This window comes from Sinohyriopsis cumingii, chromosome 2, assembly GCF_028554795.1.
Source record: "Sinohyriopsis cumingii isolate HCF-2022 chromosome 2, ASM2855479v2, whole genome shotgun sequence".
Classification (NCBI taxonomy): Eukaryota; Metazoa; Mollusca; class Bivalvia; order Unionida; family Unionidae; genus Sinohyriopsis; species Sinohyriopsis cumingii.
The window spans coordinates 153337058-153361821 of record NC_142962.1 but is presented as its reverse complement, the minus strand read 5'-3'; the positions used below and the strand labels follow the sequence as shown (position 1 = coordinate 153361821).

Here is a 24764-nt window from a genome sequence, read left to right as displayed (position 1 = left end):
AATGCCGAAATCGGATTAAGTTGAAATATTATTCTTTAACGAAACGAATAAAAATATATTTTACCTTTTGTAACTGTATAGCAACGTTTCGTTTCGTTCAAGAAACATATCCGCCACATGAATCTACTTAAACATACTTCGGCATATCTCGACTACCGTCGCATTGCAACAGATTCAAATGTATGTTAACGGAACATAAACATGCGTCCATTTGCTTACGTCATATTTTCATTCCCCCAGGATAATAAAAGCACAGTAAGTATATTAATTACACATAGATTAGCGGAAGAGTGCCGATATATGCTGACAAATGTATGAGATATTCCTGAAACTGTGACTACTCGTTCCGATGTCAACGACATTGGAACACGCTATACAAGGCCGTTATTTGGATGGTAAGACATAGCACTAAAACAAAATCAACATGTGCTATGTCTCACATTGTCGGACTAAACCGAAATCCACAGTTATTTATATACATATTCATAAGGATGTGTGTGCACCATAATATTTTCAGCGCTCAGGGCCCGAGGGCCTTAATCTGGCACTGTGTGTGTGTGTGTGTATGTGTATGGAGACTGATAGTGATTTTTATTCAGACATTAATTGCAGAAAGCGGGATGATTAGAGGCTACGCATTTGTAGTTGTTTTCGTGCATCTTTGTTCATTCAGTTTTTTGGTCTCAGAATGTGTCCGTTTAGGATTAAATCTTTCTTTATATATAACGGCCTTTGCAAATATACAAAATCATATTTTAGCATTCTAAATTTATTGCAAACTTCATTAATTTATAGCAGTTTATTGCTGTATGCGTCCAATCAATCTAATGATGTCACTGTAGCAGGCCTGGGGTGCGTTCATTCCCCAAATGAAGTCAAGGTGGTTCCAGCCTGGAATGTCCTTATCGTATATGACATTTTTCAAGAGGGGACGGAGCTTGCTGACATCAGTAGGGTCTGCCAACCAATCTTCTGGTCCCGTGAAAAGTGCTATCGGTGTTTCTATATTTTTCACATCGTATAATGGCGGAGTTGTCTGCAGAATAAAATTGAGAAACAATCGCAAACACAGCAAACATTTCAATCTCATAGTACTTAACACTTCGAGAGTTCTGTAACTGGATGCTTCAATTTCTTTACGGAACATCAACACTAATTTTCATGTGTTCTTCAAAAACATACATATTCATACATACTCAAGCCAATTTCGGCTGGTTGTGTCTTTGTGATATCACTCGTTCCCAAAAGTCGGAAACAGATATTTCGTGTTTAAAAATTCCATTTTTCAGGAATTTGGTACATATTCAATTTACCCGTGTATAATTCGGATCTAAGATAAACGAAATGTTTGGTTTGGTGCTTTACGGCACAGCAACACAAATAGGTTACTTAGTGCCAAGGCAATTGGACTAAAGTGCCTTTCCCAAGGACACACCATGGTAGCTGACCCAGGCTTGTCTGATGGTAAGATTCGAACCAGCACATTTTGGTCATGAGTCTGGCACACTAACCAGTCACAGCAACCACCCTCTAAAGGAAAGAAAACGGATCCCAAACAATATCCATTAATTTGCATTAGAGACGTGGCAAACGGATTTCTGTCTTTCGAGTCAAAAGCCCAGACAGAGCAAACAGATTTCTGTCTTTCGAGTCTAAAGTCCAGACATGCAATACCAATGTTGATCAAATTATCCAGAAGTGCTGGCACATGTGGAATCGTGTGACACACCAAAGCTAATCCTCCCGAACAAACCAGCATTAGTCTACCGCAGACCAAAAACTGCTGAGATATCTAAGAGCAAAGTCAACATCAATCACATGCCACGACCATAATGGTATATCTGGGCTTTGTGGTGTTGATAAAAGGTGCAAAACAGGTTAAAATATTATAGGTATAAAAAAAAACACTTTCTCTAGCACAGTGACGAACGAAAAATTGAACATATATGGCAAAACAAAATTGCAAAATTAAGAATGTAATTTATATCATCACATGCAAAATTTGCAGCTTCAGCATGTCTGAAAAACTGAAAATCTACACAAAAGGACCCATAGTCACAGATCTGATCGGAAGAGAAATTAGGACAGCAGTCCAGTAGCAGAACACGTCTCAAGTAATTGGCCATACTCTCAGTGACATTATACTAATTACAGTTACCCACAACCGCAGCTGGAGATCTGAGACCTCAAAAAAATAATTAAAAAAATTTTAAAAAAAAGAATCTTACCTGAACCCTGAAACCAAGCGTCCTCCGCACTGAGAAATTTAAGAGGGGGCCGCAACCCAGTTAAATGGTGTTTTATTCTTTTAGTCTTTTTTGTTGTTTATTTCGGGTGTTGGGTTGAGTCTGGGTGGATTTTATGAAATTGTTCAGGGCTTCATACCACCTTATTCTGGCCTCACAAAGAATCAGTGTCAGTTCTGAGCTTTCGTATTTGTTATTGTTTGTCTTTTATGTCTCAATTTTGTATTTGTCTTGGACAAAAACCCATTAGAGTCGAAAGAACCCAGGCTAGTTAAAATAAGAACAACCAGTTTTGAAGTTTTTGTTCTCAGTCATATTTGTTTGGTACAATTATCTTAATCAATCCCAAACAAAGGCGAACCCTTGCTGGTTCCAATGCACACGAAATGACTTGCTCACCACGTGATTTGTATTCTATGTGTAGTTTGCTACGCCAAGGCTCGTACATTACGCCTCTGCACAAGGTAAAGTCTGACTGATTGGCAGGGATTTTAGTCCCCGAATTATCAGAGAAGAGGACTTGACTTGTAATATTCCAAGTCGCGAAATCACTAAATAAAGTGTCATACAAGAAATGGGGTAAGTGCAACAACAACAAAAAATCTTCCACCCAACACTAATTCTAGCTAGTAAGGGACATAGTCAAACACCCATTAGAAAAGAGCTGCCTCGGCGATGGTACCATATTCTCCATATCGAAAGCAATTTCTTTTGACAAAAATACCTCTAATAAAGATTGGTCAAGTTCAAATGAAATAAAAGACTTGTCATTTTGGATGAACCTACCTTAGAACTAACAAAAAGAAACACGTACAAAGACTCGGATACATATAGAAACAGTCGTCGCAATATTTTTCCCATGTGTACATATGATGTCATTAAATAAGAAACCTCAAACTGCAGGAGGCAACTAAACAATTATAACTTACTAATCTAGCTTAGGGTTATTTACATGGTTGGTCATTTTGTGCTGGAGGGAAAACAAAACTGCAAAGGAATCTAAAGAACGACATAAACAGGCACATAATCTAACATTTAAACCAAAATAAGGTTTCATCTGGTGTTTTACGGTACATCAACACAAATAGGTTATTCAGTGCCGAGTCAAATGGTGTAAAATGCCTCTTTCGTAAGCGCGTTAACTGACCCGGGCTGATTCAGCATTGGGATTCGAACGGTCGAAAGTCCGGCACGCTAACCACTGTGCCACCGTCATTCCTTCCAACATCAGACGCCACTTACGAAATGCAGTATGACGCATCGGGCCTATTCTATATACCCTATTCTACAGAATGTGCCAAGAACGTACATACAAGCGCACGTATACTAATAAGTCGACGGTACTGAAGGCACATCGTGCTACTCACAATGTAATCAGTGTAATAAATTTATTAAATGCGTCATAAAAACTGAACAGCCTAAGTATATCCTGAAAAACTGTATGAGAAAATCGAGGATGTGACAAAATGAATTTGAAAACTACCCTGATATCTGACAAGTTCAAGTCGGATATTCGACAAAAGTTTAGTATAGAAGTGATTGGCTCATGATTTCCAGATAGCGTGTGAAAGGTTTGGAAAGTTAACCATCGGTTCTCGAACATACATAGATTGATTGACAGGTGGGTGGGGCTGGTAATAGGCATATTGCACATAACCTTGGTGATCTTTATATAAAACGTTTTGAAATGAAAATTGTGTCCATCTTTATCAGCCCAAAATAACACACTTGCTTCAAAATATATAATTCAAAGTTATTCCATCAAAGTTCATAAATAATTAGCACTAAATTTTGAGCTGAATTTTTCCTCAAATTTGAGACTTTTTTGAAAGATTGAGTAGGTTCGGCATAACTAAATATCTCATATTTTCTTCCGCAAGTGAGGTGATTAATTTTATTTCTCATTGCTTAGTTCGGAGGTATGGTTTTACCTGACCATTGGGTTGCGATTAGGTTTAAATACGGTTATGATATCGTGTATTCTACGAAAATTAGTATTGTTTTATGTCTGAAAAACAGGGGATTTCCTCAAATCTATTGAATTCTTCAACTTTTTTCTTCAAGAATAAAAGAATTCCAGGTATACCATTTTTTAAAAAAAGGACAGTGCTACATCTCTTATATTAATATATAAATGTCGCAAACTTCCCAGTATTATTAAAATCATACGGAAGATAATGCAAAATCTCAATTTAGTGAAAAATTTAGAGAATGTTTGAGAAACTGCAGCCAGATTGTGAATAGTTTGCTAGCGCATTTGATTGTTAATTATATGGTCTCGCTTAATGTTCAACCACACTCAAAAGTTAAACCTGTTCTTAGTGACATTTCATGAAAATGTGTCACTTTCAGAAATAAAAAGTTTGAATTACATGACGGAACATTCATTCTACACGAATAATTAATTTTCTTTAAAATTCGTTACTTTTAATTCTACTATAAGATTAACACGTTTAAACCTTTATTCCTAATCGAATAGTAAAACGTCTTCCCTGCGAAATGCTTTCTCAGCTAACCGCCATACTGGCAACTTTTATTAAGGTTATAAAGGTACCGTTACATTCTTGTCAAAATAGTGTATACTGCCGCCATTATCTCATGATCATGGTCACCAGAACGGCGAATCACTTTTTAAAAAAATGAAAACCTATTTTTGATTATTCGTGCGAAAACGCACCCATAAAGAAAGCAAAATTCAATTACGTTTCTTCAAGAATAGTTAACAATGACATTAACGTTTGGATATAAGCCTACTACCTCCCGATTACAGCCATACCAAAAGAACAAACTCATCCGTTCCCGTCTATTTTATATAGACAAAGGGCAATAACTCTTGTGCATTACCTTTTCACCGCCAGGTGTCGCCAGCTTTTAAGCTTCGCTTTGATATTACATCTTGATATTAAAGTCAATATTCTACGTTTTTATCACAAGCTAATGCTGAACTTGAAAGTACTGTGTTCCCTAATCATTGCTACCTAGTGGTATGCATTACTTTTATATTTTCTTCAGCAGTTTGGATAAATTTGCCATTTACGGACTTTCTCTTTTAAACTCACTTTACCAAAATGGCGTCCACCCTGTTGTTGTATTGTTGACTTAGCGTGCCAATGTAAATTTTACTATAACATTTTAGTGTAGATTCATAATATTTACACGCTGAATTGCTTCTTATAATATTTCGTGCTAATTTTCTTTAATTTTGTGTCATTTATGTCTGAAATGGTGACCAAATGCACTAATTGTACACAAAGTTAAGACCAGTCAAGACAACTACGACATGTACCTGGGTTGCACAAGATTCACTTCTTCTCTAACATGCAGCGTGTGTAACGTCTACCACGTTTGGTCAACGGTGTTACAAAAAGCAACTAAAGGAATGGATAAAAGAACCACAAATCGCAAGGAGGTTGATATTTTAAGTCTCCATCTTAAATCAAGATCTCTTGCGAGCCTTGTGGAGGACGCTAGCGGGGTCACTACCCCACCCTATCACCTAATTTACGACGTCAAAAAGCTACGGGGCATCAATATAAATTTAGGGAAATTTATCAGAGTGGTTACGTCCTTTTACCATTGAACAGAAGTGTCGGCAAATTTGGCCTCTTTTCCCTTCCTTGAATCTGAATTTCTACGCTTTAGGGAAATGTGCCCACACACACACACACTTTTAGGAACCCCGATGGACTTAAGTTCCCACTCATGTCTGAACATGGCCTTAGAGTCTGCAAGTCCAGGCGAATGTGACCATTACTAGATCCAATGGATCAGAAACTGGACCTGTCTTTGACGTCCTGGCGTTCAGCGGTCTCAAGCTAAGGAACTGGTTCATACGCCGGACCGGCCGTATACAATTTACGGGGATTTTAGTGATCGATCCTGCCGTTCTTCCGCACCTTCGGCAACATATTCTTTAAACGACGGAGATTTTACTGGAAATTCCATCATACCAGACCGGCTTTTGACGATGCCGGTACCGGCTAATCCCGTAACGGACATTTTAACAGCCGGCATCCGTGCAAAATGGTTTCGCCCGGAAAAACATCCGTCGGTCCATGCGAGACAAATGCGACCGACCGATCCAGCCATCCCAACATTCACTGCGTTTCCTCAAGCCAGAATCAGTGAACTAGATAGAGATGACGGAATATCGTCATCTTTACCTCCTGGAATGGTATACCCAGAAATGCAGGCTGACAAAGATCAAGACTTACAAACGATTACGTCGAACTGACTCCAAACCAGACATATTCCGGTCCCAATATGGAAAAGACGGAATTTAGTTTACAGTTTTAGTCTGTTACCGGATCCAGAGCGCCTTTCCAAACCCTACAGCCACAACGAATTATAAGTTTAAGGCGTCTATAGACACTGACGATGAAGATACACCGCCTTTCTGGGTACTTCCCTAATCTTGGAAAATAAAAGAAATTAATGATCGTCTATCAGATCGGATTAGGGATCCAGCTAATGCCAAGGCTTTCTTTACAGAAAGCCAAGTATCAGTGGCATCCTCATACCGTTGGTACGAGACACAGTCAGATGCCTTTTGTACAAACGTCCCAGCACTAGACAAAAATATGGTGGCAGTACACATGTCCCTGCCAACGTTGTATGATGTGGACAAATATGTGCTTAGGGATACTTCCAAGCTAGTCAGGAATGTAGTTGTTACTTTCTCTATGATTGACTTAGCATCATTAACCATTTTCCAACTGGTAGATAAATCAGGCAACGACCACGCCTAGAAAGTGACAGCCGGAAGTGTTCGAGTAATCAATAGAGCAGCTCACTACTCTCTGGGAAATGCTTTTACAGCTTCCGCCTATTTGGATTTGGTCACACATTACGCGTGCCTTACGTTGCATGTCACTTAAGCCACACCACAGTCTGGTGATAAGAACTACCCCGAATGTGCCACCTTTACTTTTTGAAGGAAAGATTGAATAAGTTCGGAGGCCGGAAGCTCAGGAACTACCCCCAACTTGCCTCCCACCCCACTTCGGCATTTCGGAACAATCCGTCACAACCACAAAAGAGGGATATTAGGCGGAATAGGGACAAGGGATCTCTATAGTCAAGGACTCTGTATAGATTCCAGCCCAATGACAGAAGAAAACAGTCTAATCAAAATTACCATGGAGGCAAGAAACCGAGTTTCTCTGTCTTCAAACCTCCCATTGACAGATGCTGACATGCTAACCCCACCACCCGTAGCCAGCCTACCGTCTCCAACATTTTCACGCTCAGTGGATAACTCTTTTCCCTCAGGATGATTGGGTAATCCAAATCGTTTCGGAAGGGCTTCAGATTTCGTTTATCCAACCCCTCCCCTTTCTCCTTCACCCCTTCATATGTAAATACCGTCAGACCGGGTTGAAAGATGTTTTTCACAAAGGGAGATACGGACACTTATCGCCAATCGGGCGGTGAAGATTGTACAGAAACCATAATCACCATGGGTTTAATTCAGGGTTTTTCTCATTCAGCAGACGAACGGGAATTTGAGAGCGATCATCGATCCGAGTCACCTCAATCAATACATTCTACCACCAAAATTCAAGATGGAGACTGTGAGATAAATCCATCTCTTCATCAGGAAGGATGAGTATGCCGTCAGTCTCGATCTGATCGACTATTATTTTCAGATACCTATCCACACAGCGTCACTAGGCTTTCTTATGAATGGGGACAAATCCGACCTTCAACGTCCCTGTGTTTTGTCCACCTGGGTTAATTTCTCACCAACCTCATTCGGTTACGGTTTCTACTCGATCGCTTTAGCAGGACCGTCGAACTGGTGTAGTCCCTTTCCAACAAGACTTGAATTTCAGCGAAAGCATTTTTGCAGATCCTCTGCTTATTCAGTGCGACAATATTACTTGATTCCGCTCGGCCATCTTTTTATGCGCCCCTTACAGATGATACTGCTAGTTCAGTGACGCACATTCTCCGATTTCCTCGATCAACAAGTCATGATCACACCCGCAGAATGATAATTCCTCTGTCATTGGCACAGCCTGAATTGACTTATGTCAGGGGTCTCTCTGTAGAAGCCACAGAAGGAAATGACGGTATATACCAATGCCAGTACAAACTGTTGAGACTTCCATTTGATGTCAGACTTAACTATTGTCAGTGGTACGTTGGAGCCAGGGGATCGGCTCCTCCACATCAACGTTCTAGGTATGAAAGCTGATATCAACGTCTTCTGTCTTCTAGTTCTGGAAGGATGGTCTTTCAAGTCGAATGTTCCTCCTAATGTCCAACAACTCGATAGTAGTGACCTACCTAGTAGGGACACCAAATCACCCGACCTGTGTGTTCTGATTTGGTAGTTTCTTCTTTGGTGAGAAGTAGTCAACATAAATGTACAAATGCGATATATTTCAGCAGACTAGGAATGGTCGAATCATTCACACAGAATGGTCTCTTACCCGTAAGCCTTTTTTTGGATTTACGCACTTTGTGGGCGCCCGACGATAGACTTATTTGCGACATGGTAGAACTACACGTTTTCATCTTCGTCTCCAAAGTTCCAGATCCAGACGCGTGAGCCGTGGACGCATTGTCAATAAGCTATGGATTATGGGCCTTCACCTACCCTTCCACAGTTTTGGTACCTAAAATATTCCAGAAGTTATGCGGTCTGAATCGCAAAATGATTCCGATAGACACTCTCAGATGGGACAAGTACTGAGTCAAAGATCTATTATATCTAGACATAGATTTACCCAGGAAGATTCCGGCCAGGCCGAATCTTTTCAAGCAACCACAGACGCAAGTGTTCCATCCCTACCCGGAACATCTTATTTTTCATGCATGGTTCTTGTTCGGAGAGCCATGCGGAACAAATAATTCAACCTATTGTGGAGAGAATCTCACGAGCAAGATGGCCCTCCTATATTAAGGCTTGTGAGGGAAAAAATGCAGGTGTTCAAGGAATTGTGCTAAATCAATAACATTATCTCTTTTAATGTCTCAATTGTCCAACTGACCTACTTTTTTCTCTGGATTTTCGAGGAGAAAACTTGATTCCAATTACTATCAAAGGCTACTATATCGGTCATGATACAGATCTATCGGATTTGTTAACCACTTTTAAAATCGGCGACCAACTCCACTCACCCTGTTTCCCAAACGGAATCTGTTCTGGGAGCTAAACATGACTCAATTCAAATAAGTTCGAGCCTTTAGCTCGCACTTCGCCGAAGCAGCTATCATACAAAACATGTTTCCTTAACGTCAATATATAGGGTGAACGAATTACATACCTTTTCAGTTGATCCGAACTATCTTCAGTTCTGATCCGAATGGTTCAGTGGTGGTCGTGACAAAACCAGGCTTTGTATCCAAGACTAGTGTCACGTTGCATGCCCGTGATTACGTAAGTCAAGGACAAAGGAATTGGTTAGAATCTATGTATATAGGTTAGACTCCGCGGCTATAGTGGTCCTGTTCGTAATTGTTACGAGAGCCAGGTTTGTTGGGTGTCAAAAATCACATGTGGACGTTGAAAGCTTTGTTCAAGAACAAAGGACCCTTATTGGTGTCGTAAATCTCACCACGTTGACAGACGGTAGGAGCATTGTCTGCTAAGTTGAATAGAACAGGGCAGAATCGATATCCAATCGGAATTGAGAGAGGGCGTGGTCACTATTTCAATCCGAATTTAATTGAGTAATTTAGACTAGAAACTTCAGTAATTGTGAAACATCGTGCTCGAAAATTAAGGCAATAACTCCCGGAAAGCCACTCGTAAATTGGCGGGAAAACTTAGGAAATTCTAAGGAAAGACAAAGCTTCGTAAAGGTCAGTGAATTATTTGCTCCATTGTTGCAGACTATTATGGCATTGTAATTGTAATTATGTGCAGTATGTATACTTCATTACTAGAATCGTTAGTACGTAGAATTACCTTTGTAGTGTTTAATTTACATGCATATTTGAGAAATGAGCTATGATTATGTAAAGAATTATGTAGATTGCTAGCTCGTGGTTAGACTTAATATTGCAATTCAGTATTTGTTTACTTCGTAGTAAACTGGTACACTTAATCATATGATATTCTAGATTTTGCAACTGTTGAATTGAATTGTAACTTTCGAAAATTGTTGCAGTGTGTAAAATTAGTTAATATGGATATCTGAATATTTGTGTACACTTGTGAGAGTGTAATGTACAGAATGTGTCTGATTGCTGTGCTATTGTTCAGTATAATGAGATTAAGAATATATATACTGATGTGACGCAATTTATTGATGTCTGTATGATAAGTAGTTGATACTGTGCTTTTATTACGACGTTGTTTACCATTTAAGAACTTATGGGTATTGCGATGTGCACGAATGCGTGACCGAAAAATGTAATAGCCTTTATCTGACGATTGATTGTTGGCTTAGTTTGAGACGAGATGGATAAGGAAATATGCTAACATCCTTGTGTTTTCACAGGAAGCTTTTAGGGGACAGACTTCCGGTGTGGTTTAGTCCCGAGTCTCTAGGAGAGAGACGGAATCGAGATTAGTGGAGAAGTCGATTGTGAATCGAAGGCTAGTTGGAGAGCAGAGTCAAGGAGGAGAAGGAGTCGAGGAAGATGAATTGGAGAAGGAGCAGTCTTGCAGAAGAAGTTAGGAAGGAAGTCGGAAAGACAGAAGAAATTGGTGGGATAGGAGAGATACAGATGAGTAGAAAACAAGGACAGGTGGAAACGCGTTCTCACACTATAAATCAAAGGATGCAATAGGCTATCACTTGGTCGAGAGGAAGAAGAGTGATTGGGAAATTATTATCATTTGAATTTTGAATTGTATTAAATTGTTTTTCTTTTTAATTTCACCTTTTGTGTTCTCAATAATTTAACTGTCGGCATTGCTGACTGGGGGCTCGGAGCCTTACCTCTCTCTATCACTTTTTCCACTCCCTACAAAATCGAGCCCGATGTGGAACTTCTATGGTAATTTAAATAATATATTGGAAGCACCCCTCCCCAACCCTATCAAACGCCACAACTAGGTTACAATCAATGGGCAATCAGAAAATTGTCATACACATTTCTCTCTCCTCCATAGACAAATGGAGAACAGCAGCCATGCAACACCATGTTCGTGCTCTCAAACAATTCTTGAAACGCAAGAAGGCAAGTCCTTGCACGCGGCAACGACTCTTTCTTCCAGTGAAAGCATGAAAGCAAGATATCACCCCTGAAACCCTGTCGTCGTGGCTGAGGTAGGTTCTACGCTGAACCTACTCTGAAATATCACAAGATCAAAGTCGTCTCATGAAGATTTCAGCTCATGAGATTAGAGTGATCTCTGTGAGCCTCAGTTGGAACGCAAAATTTCTATCCGAGACATAGTAGAAGCGGTTGGCTGGCATGCAGAGTCAGCCGTATACAGTTTTTATCTCAGAGATTTAGGTTCGTAGAGACAAACTAAGGATCTGGTAGATCCTGTGTCAGCGGCCCAGATGACCATCAGACCCATGTAATAGTCAACATAGCCTGTTGGCTTTACTGGATTCGACAGTGAATTTTGTAGATAAGAATATTTCGATACCTGTCTTCTTAACAGCATAAACGTCACAATCATGCGACCTTAGGCTGTGCTGTATATCGGTAAGGAGAAACGGTTATTGTTCACATGGGGAACCGAGCAACATTTTCCTGGAAAGATACCTGAGAGATAAGTCAAGATCAGCATCCCCTCCTCCTATTACCTATTCTCCTAACATCAGTGTGTTTCAAGGACAATACGTACCCAATCACATTGCTTTAAAAACCTCCCAACCCAACCCTCCAGCACCCGCTATACGAGCATCCATGCTCAATATCGCACAGCTTATAACTCTCAGCACCTGGCGGTGGCAAGGAAAATAATAGGCAAGAGTTATTGCCCATTGTCTATATGAAGAAATCACGTTTTGATGCATAGTCCGGGCACATCACTGACATTCTCTAAATATCATTTGATCGTGTCAGCGTTTTGTTTTTTAAAGAAATTCCCTCCTTCTCTTGGACTTATTGATATGAATGGCATATCTGGATTTATGATTCCTTATTTTGCATCGATCTGAGAATTTAATTTCAGCAATGAGGTAAGCAATTAAACGGTGTTGCTAGGACCTACCTGGTTATAATGTCGCATGTTTTCATCTGCAGAACCATAATCGAATTTCTGGAATAAACCTGAATTTACTGACTGAAAGATAAAATTAATCGTAATGAAGTAAAAACAGGACTAACACTGACCATAATGGGACATAATAATGTAGAATAAGACTAACACTGACCATAATGGGACATAATAATGTAGAATAAGACTAACACTGACCATAATGGGACATAATGTAGAATAAGACTAACACTGACCGTAATGGGACATAATAATATAGAATAAGACTAACACTGACCGTAATGGGACATAATAATGTAGAACAAGACTAACACTGACCATAACGAGACATAATAATGTAGAGCATGACTAACACTGACCTTAATGGGACATAATAATGTAGAGCAAGACTAACACTGGCCGTAATGGGACATAATAATGTAGAACAAGACAAACACTGACCTTAATGACGCATAATGTAGAGCATGACTAACACTGACCTTAATGGGACATAATAATGTAGAGCAAGACTAACACCGACCTTAATGGGATATAATAATGTAGAACAAGACTAACACTGACCATAATGGGATATAATAATGTAGAACAAGACAAACACTGACCTTAATGACGCATAATGTAGAGCAAGACTAACAATGACCATAATGGGACATAATAATGTAGAACAAGACAAACACTGACCTTAATGACGCATAATGTAGAGCAAGACTAACACTGACCATAATGGGATATAATAATGTAGAACAAGACAAACACTGACCTTAATGAGGCATAATGTAGAGAAAGACTAACACTGACCATAATGGGATATAATAATGTAGAGCAAGACTAACACTGACCTTAATGGGATATAATAATGTAGAACAACACTAACACTGACCATAATGGGATATAATAATGTAGAGCAAGACTAACACTGACCTTAATGGGATATAATAATGTAGAACAACACTAACACTGACCATAATGGGACATACTAATGTAGAACAAGTCTAACACTGACCATAATGGGACATAATAATGTAGAACAAGACTAACACTGACCATAATGGGACATAAACATGTAGAACAAGATTAACACTGACCATAATGGGACATAATAATGTAGAACAAGACAAACACTGACCTTAATGACGCATAATGTAGAGCATGACTAACACTGACCTTAATGACGCATAATGTAGAACAAGACTAACACTGACCATAATGGGACATAATAATGTAGAGCATGACTAACACTGACCTTAATGGAACATAATAATGTAGAACAAGTCTAACACTGACCATAATGGGACATAAAAATGTAGAACAAGATTAACACTGACCATAATGGGACATAATAATGTGAACAAGAGAAACACTGACCTTAATGACGCATAATGTAGAGCAAGACTAACACTGACCTTAATGGGACATAATAATGTAGAGCAAGACTAACACTGACCATAATGGGACATAATAATGTAGAATAAGACTAACACTGACCTTAATGGCACATAATAATGTAGAGCAAGACTAACACTGACCTTAATGGGATAAAATAATGTAGAACAACACTAACACTGACCATAATGGGACATCATAATGTAGAATAAGACTAACACTGACCATAATGAGACATAATAATGTAGAGCATGACTAACACTGGCTGTAATGGGACATAATAATGTGGAACAAGACTAACACTTACCATAATGAGACATAATAATGTAGAGCATGACTAACACTGGCTGTAATGGGACATAATAATGTAGAACAAGACAAACACTGACCTTAATGACGCATAATGTAGAGCAAGACTAACACTGACCATAATGGGACATAATAATGTAGAGCAAGACTAACACTGACCTTAATGGGATATAATAATGTAGAACAACACTAACACTGACCATAATGGGACATACTAATGTAGAACAAGTCTAACACTGACCATAATGGGACATAATAATGTAGAACAAGACTAACACTGACCATAATGGGACATAAACATGTAGAACAAGATTAACACTGACCATAATGGGACATAATAATGTAGAACAAGACAAACACTGACCTTAATGACGCATAATGTAGAGCAAGACTAACACTGACCTTAATGACGCATAATGTAGAGCAAGACAAACACTGACCATAATGGGACATAATAATGTAGAGCATGACTAACACTGACCTTAATGGGACATAATAATGTAGAACAAGTCTAACACTGACCATAATGGGACATAATAATGTAGAACAAGACCAACACTGACCTTAATGACGCATAATGTAAAACAAAACTAACACTGACCATAATGGGACATAATAACGTACAAAAAGACTAACACTGACCTTAATGGGAGATAATAATGTGGAACAAGACTAACACTGACCATAATGGGACATAATAATGTGGAACAATACTAGCACTGACCTTAATGGGACATAATAATGTATAAAAAAAAGACTAACACTGGCCTTAATGGGATATAATAATGTAGAACAAAACGACCATAAAGGAACATAATGAGGAGCAAAATTAACACGACCATAATAGTACATAATAATGTAGAACAAAAAAACATTGACCATAATTGGACATAATAATGATGAACTCTTGAAATTTGAGATAAAGTATCAACATTCTGAAAAATTTAACTATAAAAACAAAAAGAATTTATATGATAAATTAATTAACTTTCCCTGCACTACAGGCATTCCTAAATTGTTTTTGCAAGATATGAAAATTGGATACAATACGTGACTTTTCGTTTGAATACTGATGATACATCTATTCAAGGCCGCATTAAATACGGAGGAAAAGAAACAGTCGTTGCAGGGTCCCGGTTCCCCACAACGCATTTAAATATATAAATCTCTCTCTCTCTCTCTCTCTCTCTCTCTCTCTCTCTTTTCTACCTGTGCATAATGCAGCATGTTCTGGACAGAGGTTCCAGCAGGGTTATGTCCCACATAGACTGGTACACGGCTCTGAAATATTGAAAGTATACAAAGATACCTGGGAAGAAAAAAATACATATTTTACTGCGTGGAAATCACAATGCAACGTTCATGAAAATCTCATAGCGGTATTGTTTGACACAATTTCTGCGTTGTGTAGAATAGCTTTATCCATCTTTTTAGAAAAGTATTTATGTTCTTTGCTGTTTTATATTTATGAGGAGATTATCCACTATCTATAATTGGAACGGTTTTAGTAATCGTAGACTACCCAAAATTTTTATCTGAGAACCAATACATTATTTAGTCCAAAATACCATGTTTGTTTCCTTGTAGTCAAATCCACATAGTAAGAACAGGACATTTTCACATAAGAATTCAGGGATTTCTTTGTCGCAGAAGTTCTTTGCAAGCCATTGGTTGACCTTCGTATCCGGCAGGAATTCATAAATTCCTAATGTGTCGAAAAATGCCTGAAAAAAATTAAAATTCATTTTACTGTTATTCATAGCCCCTTATAATATTTGCATATGGTCAGGATTTCTTCGCTGTATTCATCTGCATTATTCGCTGAAGTATGTTAATGAAATAGGCTTTTATTTAAAATTATTGAGTCTACAAATATCCTATAAGTATATCGAATCTACGAGCTTTGAAATAGTTTGTACACTTAAAGTGGCACAGGGTGACTCCGAGACATAATCATGCACGTCCGTCTGTCTGTCCGTCTCTGTACGTCCGAATCTATCTGTCTCAACTTTTTTCTCATACGAATTTACATAATTATTATAAGTATCATACAACTGGAGCACCTGCAATGGCTCGCATTCGCATTCGCAAATGCCCACACTAGAAGTGAGTTCATGATGTAAAATCCGTCAAATATATAACGTGTCTTCCTGCGATGATTGCATGTAGTAAGCATGGTAAGAAAGTTTGGAAAATGCGAGAGATCGCGAGTTCGAATCCCGGTCGAGTCATACCAAAGACTATTAAAACATGGTACTAGCAGCTGCCTCGCTTGGCCCTCAGCATTAAGAGGTTAGTGTTAAAAGTCCAAATCACACACACACACACACATCTTTGACCTTTGTCACCCCTTCTATGGAACCCACAGGAGGTATCCAAAGATGACACCCCTATCGTAGAAAAAGACGCCTGGGGAAGCACACTCCAAAGCTTCGCGAAATTACAAGAAGAGGTTTAGGGGAAAATGAGAGAGACAGAGACAGAGAGAGATGGCGAGCGAGGCTATTACGATATCCCCGAATTTTTTAATACATGGGTTAAATAAGTGATATTTTTACAATAATCATTTCATTCCAGAGTGTATTTTTTCTGTTTCTCTTGATGCACAAGCTGTCCGTTGACTTATAACTGAAGAAAACGAAATATTACATGTCTATTTGTTTTGATGCATGCGTGTGCATGAAGCGCGCGTGCTTACCTCTATATCCTTCGAATACGGAGCAAAGACCTTAACAGGTCCCTTTATATTGCCAAGGTTTGCAACAGGCGCCAATGCCACGAAGAGATTGATCATTTTGTTGAGTTCCGCATCTTCACTAAGTCGTCCGAAGGCCATTTCCGTCCCTTGAGAATGCCCAATGTAAGTGAGTTGTTTGGCACCAGTTAAGTCTAATATGTATTCTATGTTGGCGGGCATGTCGTATTTGGCCATTTCATCCCAGCTTCAGAAGAAAAATAACAGATAATAATCCCAACCTCATCATAACTAAATGTTTAATGAAAATAGTTTTGCATTTCTAGTATTATATCAACTTAATTAAAGGGCTTCGAAACAATCTCTAATGCCCATTTGGATGGCCGTTTCGGGGCAGAGGCACTTTGTCAAAATCGGGGGTAGGAGTGGACATCATTTACTCTCTACAAAACTTTGTTGTGGTCATAGCGGTCTTTTTAGTTCCGACGCCCTTGTTAAGTGTGGAGTACAATGCTAATAATAAGTAGCATACATTATATACCTAACTAAAGCTATTCAAAGCAGACTGGTGTTGCAATTTAATAGAATTCCTGGAATACATGATGGCGATACTGAGTATGTAATATAAGTTCAGTGTAAAGTAAGCGTAATTGGTTATTCAACAAAGAATACGAATGGGCAGACCATTTTTAACTTCAGAGCGTGAGGGTGGGGCTGCATTTTGTACAAGCAAAACTTCTGGTCCTCGAATGACCTAAAACTATTCTTGCTGTGATTTACAGAAATAAAAAACATATACTGAATATATTAGCGGAAATATAGTATCATGACTTGAAATGAATTAAAATATTCTGGCTTGCACTAAAAAATCAGTTCACCACCAAAAAACAATCGGCTGAAAACTAAAAGGTCGGTCCCTAACAGATTCTAATCATGCAAACTCTATCAAATGTCAATCGATGATTCTACCTAAGGGTGATTACACTTGACCGTAAAAAAAATCAGGCATGTTCGAAATTTTTGGAACAAGCAACAATCTGACTAAAATCAAATCTCTGCATGTTTTACGCTGAAATTGGGCAAATGTATATAATGGATAATGTTCTGGTTATTTCCATGATGAAGTTTATGGAACAGTCAAAAAATTCCTTTTAAAAGCAGCTTCAATCTTTGTTTCTCAGCAGTGATGGACATGTATTGGCAAAATAAAACGAACGGCTATGGACCTCGATTTCAACCAAAATTATCAAAGCTGCAACAAGAGCGACCACCAAAACATGACCTTGTCAGATCTTAGCGTGAAAGAGTTTGTGGTGACCTTATCAGTTCTACTTTAGTCCAATGAAAGTTTGTAATATATGTCATATCTAATTTTAAGTAAAGAATCGGATGCAGCATGCATACAATATTGTAAAAACCTAGGATTCGTGCTACATGAATTTACGTCTGCATTTATTAATAGCTTTGTTAGATTTTAGTGATTAATTTGTTTGATTATGGGGAGTATGTGTTGGGAAGATATTTCTCAAACCGAGTAGTTAGCCAATTTCTAAAAGCAGACAAGCATAATGCACAGTAGGATCTGTTTTGTAAAATGGACCCTCAGAAGTTTCTTAACGTAAGAAATTCTCGGGATATTTTAACGTATACGTATTTAATAATTTGATATATGAATACTTCTTTGTGCAACGTGTTTGGGTGGTGTTTTGTGAAGCATGAGGTAAAGTACCAATCTTGTCGGCTTGGAAAGGCTTACCAACGTGAAGCAAAGAAAAACTCATGCTAATATCAGTTTAAAGTTTTGGGATGTGAGGGCACTGGGTACTTAGAAAGAAAAATTATTTTTAGTATTTACGCGCCTAAGAACCCTTCATTTGATAACGATTGTTGTCTTAAGGTCCCTAATAGGGAAAACATGGACTTCAAGCCAGATTCAGGCAATAGTTGTTTTGATTCGGTCAGCAGTGGGACCCTCTTGCGTGTTACAATATCATTGGTGACAACATTTGAATGTGCTTATGAAAATGCAACTAAACAGCCAACTCCACCAAATGATTGAAATTGTTCACTGTGCGTAAAAATGAGCACGAGTTTGTCAATTTGTACCAACCTCCATGCCCAGAACTCCTTATCTGACGGTTTTAGAGTCTTGTGTTTCCTGGAGTAGAAGTTCCCTCGACTGTTCCCCAACCATACGTCCATGCCTGCGTCAGCCAAGATGAAGCCCAGACTCTCGTTCGCCAAATTTTCCAAGAAACATGTAGAGCTGGCCAGAAGGCCGTGCTGCACGAGAACTACTGGTTTGGTTGTCTTCCCTGTAATTGATTTTTTAAATATTTTTAAAGACAAACACACATGCACACACGTACATATCTGAGTACAATATATCTTCACTTGTCATCGTCTTTTCTTCTTCTTCTATAACACCACAGCGTTTATATTTCGTATGATTCATAAATGTGTTCACATCTCTCTCTCTCTCTCTCTCTCTCTCTCTCTCTCTCTCTCTCTCTCGCTGGCTCGCTCGCTCTCTCACTCTTTTCCATTACTACCATACTATCATTACACCATCATTTGTTGTCTGCTTCATGACCTATCTATCTGCATGTATGTATGTATGTGTGTATGTCCATCCATCCATCCGTCTAAATATCTATCTCACACATACCTTCTTTACCCGTGTTTTTCTTTCCATGTGGAATTCTCTGAAGATTGAGCACAAAGCCGTCCTCAGTTGTGACATAATGATTCTCGCATGGATATCCCTTGCTTGTTATCAGCTGTGTCTATCAGAATGGAAGAAAAAGCTTTCAAATTAAATCACATAATTTTCAAGTTAAAATTGGGATAATAGACATGCAACAGTGATTTCTGAAGAAATGGTTTTAAACTTCGAGGGCACTTGGCTTAATAAAAAATTCCATTCAGAAACTAAACGATGCATGAAGTGTAGTACAGATACAAACAAACTTGTTATTCTAACACATAAACGTCCCCAGTAGGTATTGGCGTACGATGATTCCGTATTCCCACAATAAATATTGACGCAGGATGATTCCGTATTCCCACGATAAGAATTGACGTAGATAATGATTCGGTATTCCCACAATAAGTATTGAGGTTCGTAGGATGATTCCATATTTCCACAATAAGTATTGACGTAGAATGATTCCGCATTTCCACAATAAGTATTGACGCATGATGATTCCGTATTCCCACGATAAGAATTGACGTAGAATAATGAATCGGTATTCCCACAATAAGTATTGACGTAGAATGATTCCTCATTCCCACAGTAAGTATTGCCGCAGGATGATTCCGTATTCCCACGATAAGTATTTACACATTAGGATTCCATATTCGTTGATGAGGAGGGTTCGAAAAATTTCAGATTTTAGGCCATGCTTATAGGTCATGCATGAAATATTTAATCTCAAAGTCATTGAAATACAAAGTCTGCAGCCATGACCAAATACAACACCCTAATTGTTTCCTGTTTTGATATTTATATTTGAGGTAAAGGAAATGGATTTGATGAGGTGAAACCTAAATTAATATACTGGCCTTAATATACTCATCTCAGTCCAGTAGTATATGTCAATTATTGTTCTAAATATGCAATTAACTTTTCGTACTCTGAACAAACATACAACTGACTTAAATTTGAGGGACGCGGTCATTATAATTTTTAATGAAGCAATTAGATTTTTCATTTTACAGTACAATTAAAATTCATGTAAGAATGGTCACCAAAATTTGTATTTTCATAGTGATATCATTGACATTGATACAAAATGGTAGCTCATACAATTTAAAGAAAGGATTTTTCATTTCCTGTTTGAAGAGTACATCCTCACATATAGTTAAAGACTGCTTGTTCATTACAGCCAGCTTTCCAAACTAATGACTTTTATGGTTAGGTTTATTTTTTGGGGGCTGCAGACCTGAATAATGATGGCATATCCATCCATCCATCCATCCATCCATCCATCCATCTATCTATCTATCTACTTGATGGTTTGGTTTTGCTAAGAAATGAGTTACAATTTTATTTACTAAAATCCGTTTGAAGTTCCCACTGTGGAGCCTCTTCCCTTAATATCGAAATGTTCAAGGTCAATACAAATAGGACGTGTTATGTATATGATAAGATAAACATCCAGAGCACACATTTTACATGCTTGGTCAGAAAAGAACTTTGTTAAAAAGCGTATGTATGTATGTATGTATGATGTATGCATGTATGTATGTATGTATGTATGTATGTATGTGGTTTAGTGGCACATCAGCACGATCCTGGCTATATAGTACCAAGCAGGAATCTCCCAAAAGTCATTAAAAAAAAAGAAAACAAAACATCCAAGACCTTCTCAGCGTAGAAATCATGATAAAATATGTACAGTCCAAGGAGCTCATATACACAAATTTTAAAACACGTCATTGTATCATTAGTAGTCCAGTGGGTTACTTAAATACAACATATAGTAGCCTACATTTATCATTCAGGTAGTTCCTAGGCTCTGGGCACTATATCATGTAGTAGTCAATTGCACTACTTGAAAACAAGACATAGTAGCCCCAGATACATTATTGCTGTAGCCTTTGGACTCCAGGAACTATATCAAGAAGTAGTCCATTGGGATAATGGAATACAACATACAGTAGCCCAGATACAAAATTATGGTAGCGCCATGGATCTGGGCACACTATAATGTAATAGTCTATTGGGTCACCTAATTACAAGATATAACAGCCCATATACATCATTATGGTAGCCCTTGGACTCTACGCACTATATCGTAAAGTAGTTCATTGGGCTACCTGGATACAATACATTGTATTTGGGGCTATCTGGATACAACAAATTGTAGTTGAGATGCAGCACTCTGGTAGCCCTTATGCTCTGGTCTCTAGATGACGTAGTTGTCCGTTTGGTTACGTGAACTGATCTAATAGCAATCCATATCCAGCTGTATGGTTGCTGCTGAGCTCTGGACGCTATATTTATTGGACATTGTAATCTTATGTCTCTATGTACTATCGTGTACTAAATAACTTGATTAGAACCGCTCCGGTGGCCTAGTGGTTAGAGTATCCGCCTCGGATGCGGCATTTCGCGGGTTCGAACCCCGGCCGAGACATACCAAAGACTTATAAAAATGGTACTAACAGCTGCCTCGCTTGGCGCCCAGCATTAAGAGGTTAGTGTTGGGACTGGTCGGCCTGATGTCAGAATAATATGACTGGGTGGGACATCATGCTACATGTCTGAGGCTTGATGCCACAGTGCTAGACGTCATTCTAAACTGCCACACTGCATACATCGTAGTAATATGACTGAAAAATTGTTAAAGTTACGTTCAAAATCCAAATTACACACACACACACACACACACACACACACACACACACACACTTGATTAGATGTTCTATACACAACGGTTCATATCAAAACTGTAATGGTACAAAACTCAAACTTAGGCCACCTCAGTCAACTCAAGAGACGGTATAGTATGCTTGAAACTTTGATTGACAATCTTAGTCATTCGTAAGCTCCTTCTCCTTGTAAATCTTGTGTTCTTTGTAAAAGCAATTACACTTCTCTCTTTACACGCACTGTAAATGGGTTGTACTTTGTAAATACAATTGCACTTCTCAATGTTTACACACTGTAAATAGGATGGTAATACCGGGAAGCATGACCAATAAAAACTTAGTTTTAATCTACCCAGAAACATTTTTATGCTTCACGCATGTCAGTCCGGATGTTGCGTTTGTTGGTCAGCCTTCTTTCGGTATTTATTACCTTTTGTGACGGTGCTTGCATGAAAAAGTTGATAGTTTATTAAAATATGTCATCGGAATCTACGGAATTTTTAGTTGTGATCCTATACGGAGAAGACGGTGGTCTAAAAATCAAGTTGTATAAAACAGAAAGAGAAATATATATAATAAAAAAAAACATAGATCGATAGATCTGTATATAGGTAGTTAAGGGTATAAAAAAGTAGGTTTGTGTGTACGTAGTTAAATAGGAAGGACTGAGGAAGTAATAATATATATAAAGTACATGCATATTTAGGATTCAAAAGTTGCTTACCGCATTCATCGAAACTTCAGGATCAACTTCTACTTTTCCAAATCGAGCATCTTCATTATCTAATTTGAACAAATTACTTTTATGAACCACTGACAACACTATTAAAATTGAAGCAATTACATTCATCGCTGCAATACTCATGGTTCCTCGTGGCAAATGATTGGCCGCAGTTCAAGGTTACACTCTTATAAGATACTTAGCACGATAGCCTGTTTAACTGATATGACATGTACTCGCATATCGTACAACGGATGGAGGAGGGGGGCTTGAGGCGATGTCTGACTGTAGCAAATATACCGACTATTTTATCTTCCGAGGAGGTACAAGATTTCCCACAATACGTAGCAAAAGCTATTGTTTAAGTAGCAACAAAAAATTAGGCTAGGCTTGGAATCCCTAGATCCCCGTACGCCCACCTTCACCCCGTTCCAAAATAAAATGATTGGGGCCTGAATCGATTGTAAGCTAACATCAGGTACAAGAAAAAAGATGAGGCAATGGTGTGAGTTAACTTTTTCTTCACTCGAAAAAAATGGCAATATAATACACAGTGTGACCAATATGACACCAATATTATCCAATTTGTTGCAGATATTTGACTTTCAAGCCGTCTGTTATTACCCGATTTTAATGAAATTCTGGAGGAGATTAAGCGATTGCACACATCGACACGCTCCTAACAGCTTATATAATGTTCAAGTACAAATCTTACTGGTCATGTAACGACTATTTCTGTAAAAGGTGTCATTTTTAAAATTTGATTACGCGGGTATTTAAATGGCGACTATTCGCTTCATTTCGATCCGCATACATCCATGTAACTTGGAAACTCATTATATACACGCTAAACTAATAATTATTCTGTTTTACGTACGGTGTAGAAACGGTGAAACCTGGAATGGTTCGTTTGTAGTCCAACCGCCAAACAGACAATGGAGCAGTCTCGTAAAATAACGTGATAAGACCTTTGTTCTAAGAATGAAAAACAGAAAACAGTATACTTGGATTGTGGTATGGTATGGACACACAAAATTAGTTCGTGTTGGAGGAGTACGTGTTTCACCATACGTGTGGGTTGGGTTTGGCGAGCAAATAAATGTGGCAAAGACGCGTTCCCATGGCCAGCGGAGGACATTCCTACCGGTCCATGTATATGTGCAATATCTGTACGAGAACGAGAACGCCGAATTCTTGCAATGGAAGACAATCTAGCAGCCGATCTATGGCGAGCAAAAACCAGGCAGTATATACAAAAATTCAACACAAACGAAATATCAAATTAGCCTGTTCTAGCAGCATTGTTGAAATTCTCGCATTCGTCTCCTTGCATTCGAAAACCTTGTTTGCGCAAATGTTGGATTTGTTTTGAACGATCTAGAACACCTGAAAAGTCTTGGGTGCAGTTGATGCAATGCAAACCAAAGCCCCTTCCAAGCAAATGTTGTTCGAAATCTGGAAGTCTGGCTTGTAACTATTCCACTGGTATTCGGAAAACATTGCATCTGGCCTAGAATTGTTATGGAGTTATAGCCAATTTTTTTAGGTTTTTGGTTGGTTCGATGTTCCATTTCGCAAACGGTCCCGGACATTTCTCATTTGCTTGTTAGAGAAATTGTTTATATGATTTTTGTTGGAATGAATGTGGGTTGCTCGCATCTAGTGTTTGTTTCTAGAGTAGGTGTTTTGCTGTGCAAAGCGCGAGCAATTGTATTTTATTTTGCCAGTGATATTACACCAAAACCAATTTGGTAATACCATTTTCGCCAGATGTGCATGTAGTTTTTCCATGTAAGTATGCAATATCGTTTCGGGCAAAATATCCAAATACATATATATAGTCCACACATATTGAGCATACTTCGTTTTTGTTGCCATCTTCTGCTTGCTAGTCTTCGAGTG

General features: G+C 38.5%; 1 protein-coding gene and 1 long non-coding RNA gene across 3 annotated transcripts; one reads left to right on the top strand and one right to left on the bottom strand.

Annotated features, from left to right (window-relative positions):
• On the top strand, positions 1-11078 carry LOC149806130 (uncharacterized). Its single transcript, XR_016419858.1, has 2 exons — positions 1-255; positions 10700-11078. It is a non-coding gene; the product is annotated as an uncharacterized LOC149806130 (long non-coding RNA).
• On the bottom strand, positions 754-23216 carry LOC149806129 (gastric triacylglycerol lipase-like). Of its 2 annotated transcripts, none has more exons than XM_089951020.1 (8): positions 22866-23216; positions 19443-19551; positions 18876-19080; positions 16769-17012; positions 15639-15794; positions 15280-15351; positions 12373-12444; positions 754-1036 (listed from the first exon to the last, which is right to left on the bottom strand). In XM_089951020.1, the coding sequence occupies exons 1-8, from the start codon at positions 23004-23006 to the stop codon at positions 800-802; spliced, it is 1236 nt and encodes a 411-aa protein (XP_089807146.1). In that variant the 5' UTR covers positions 23007-23216; the 3' UTR covers positions 754-799. The 2 variants fall into 2 exon arrangements, with proteins under 2 accessions (XP_089807146.1, XP_089807145.1); XM_089951019.1 differs by having other exon boundaries at positions 19434-19551; positions 22866-23201.
• Positions 23217-24764: the final 1548 nt, after the last annotated feature.

Bases quoted from the DNA above. Each gene is read 5' to 3' on its own strand.
- LOC149806129 (XM_089951019.1), bottom strand. From the start codon at position 23,006: ATGAGTATTGCAGCGATGAATGTAATTGCTTCAATTTTAATAGTGTTG. The intron at 17,013-18,875 runs GTTGGTACAAAT...TTTCTTCTGAAG, and splicing joins AAGGAGTTCTGGGCATGGAG to CTGGGATGAAATGGCCAAAT. The intron at 1,037-12,372 runs GTAGGTCCTAGC...TTTATTCTGCAG, and splicing joins ACATGCGACATTATAACCAG to ACAACTCCGCCATTATACGA.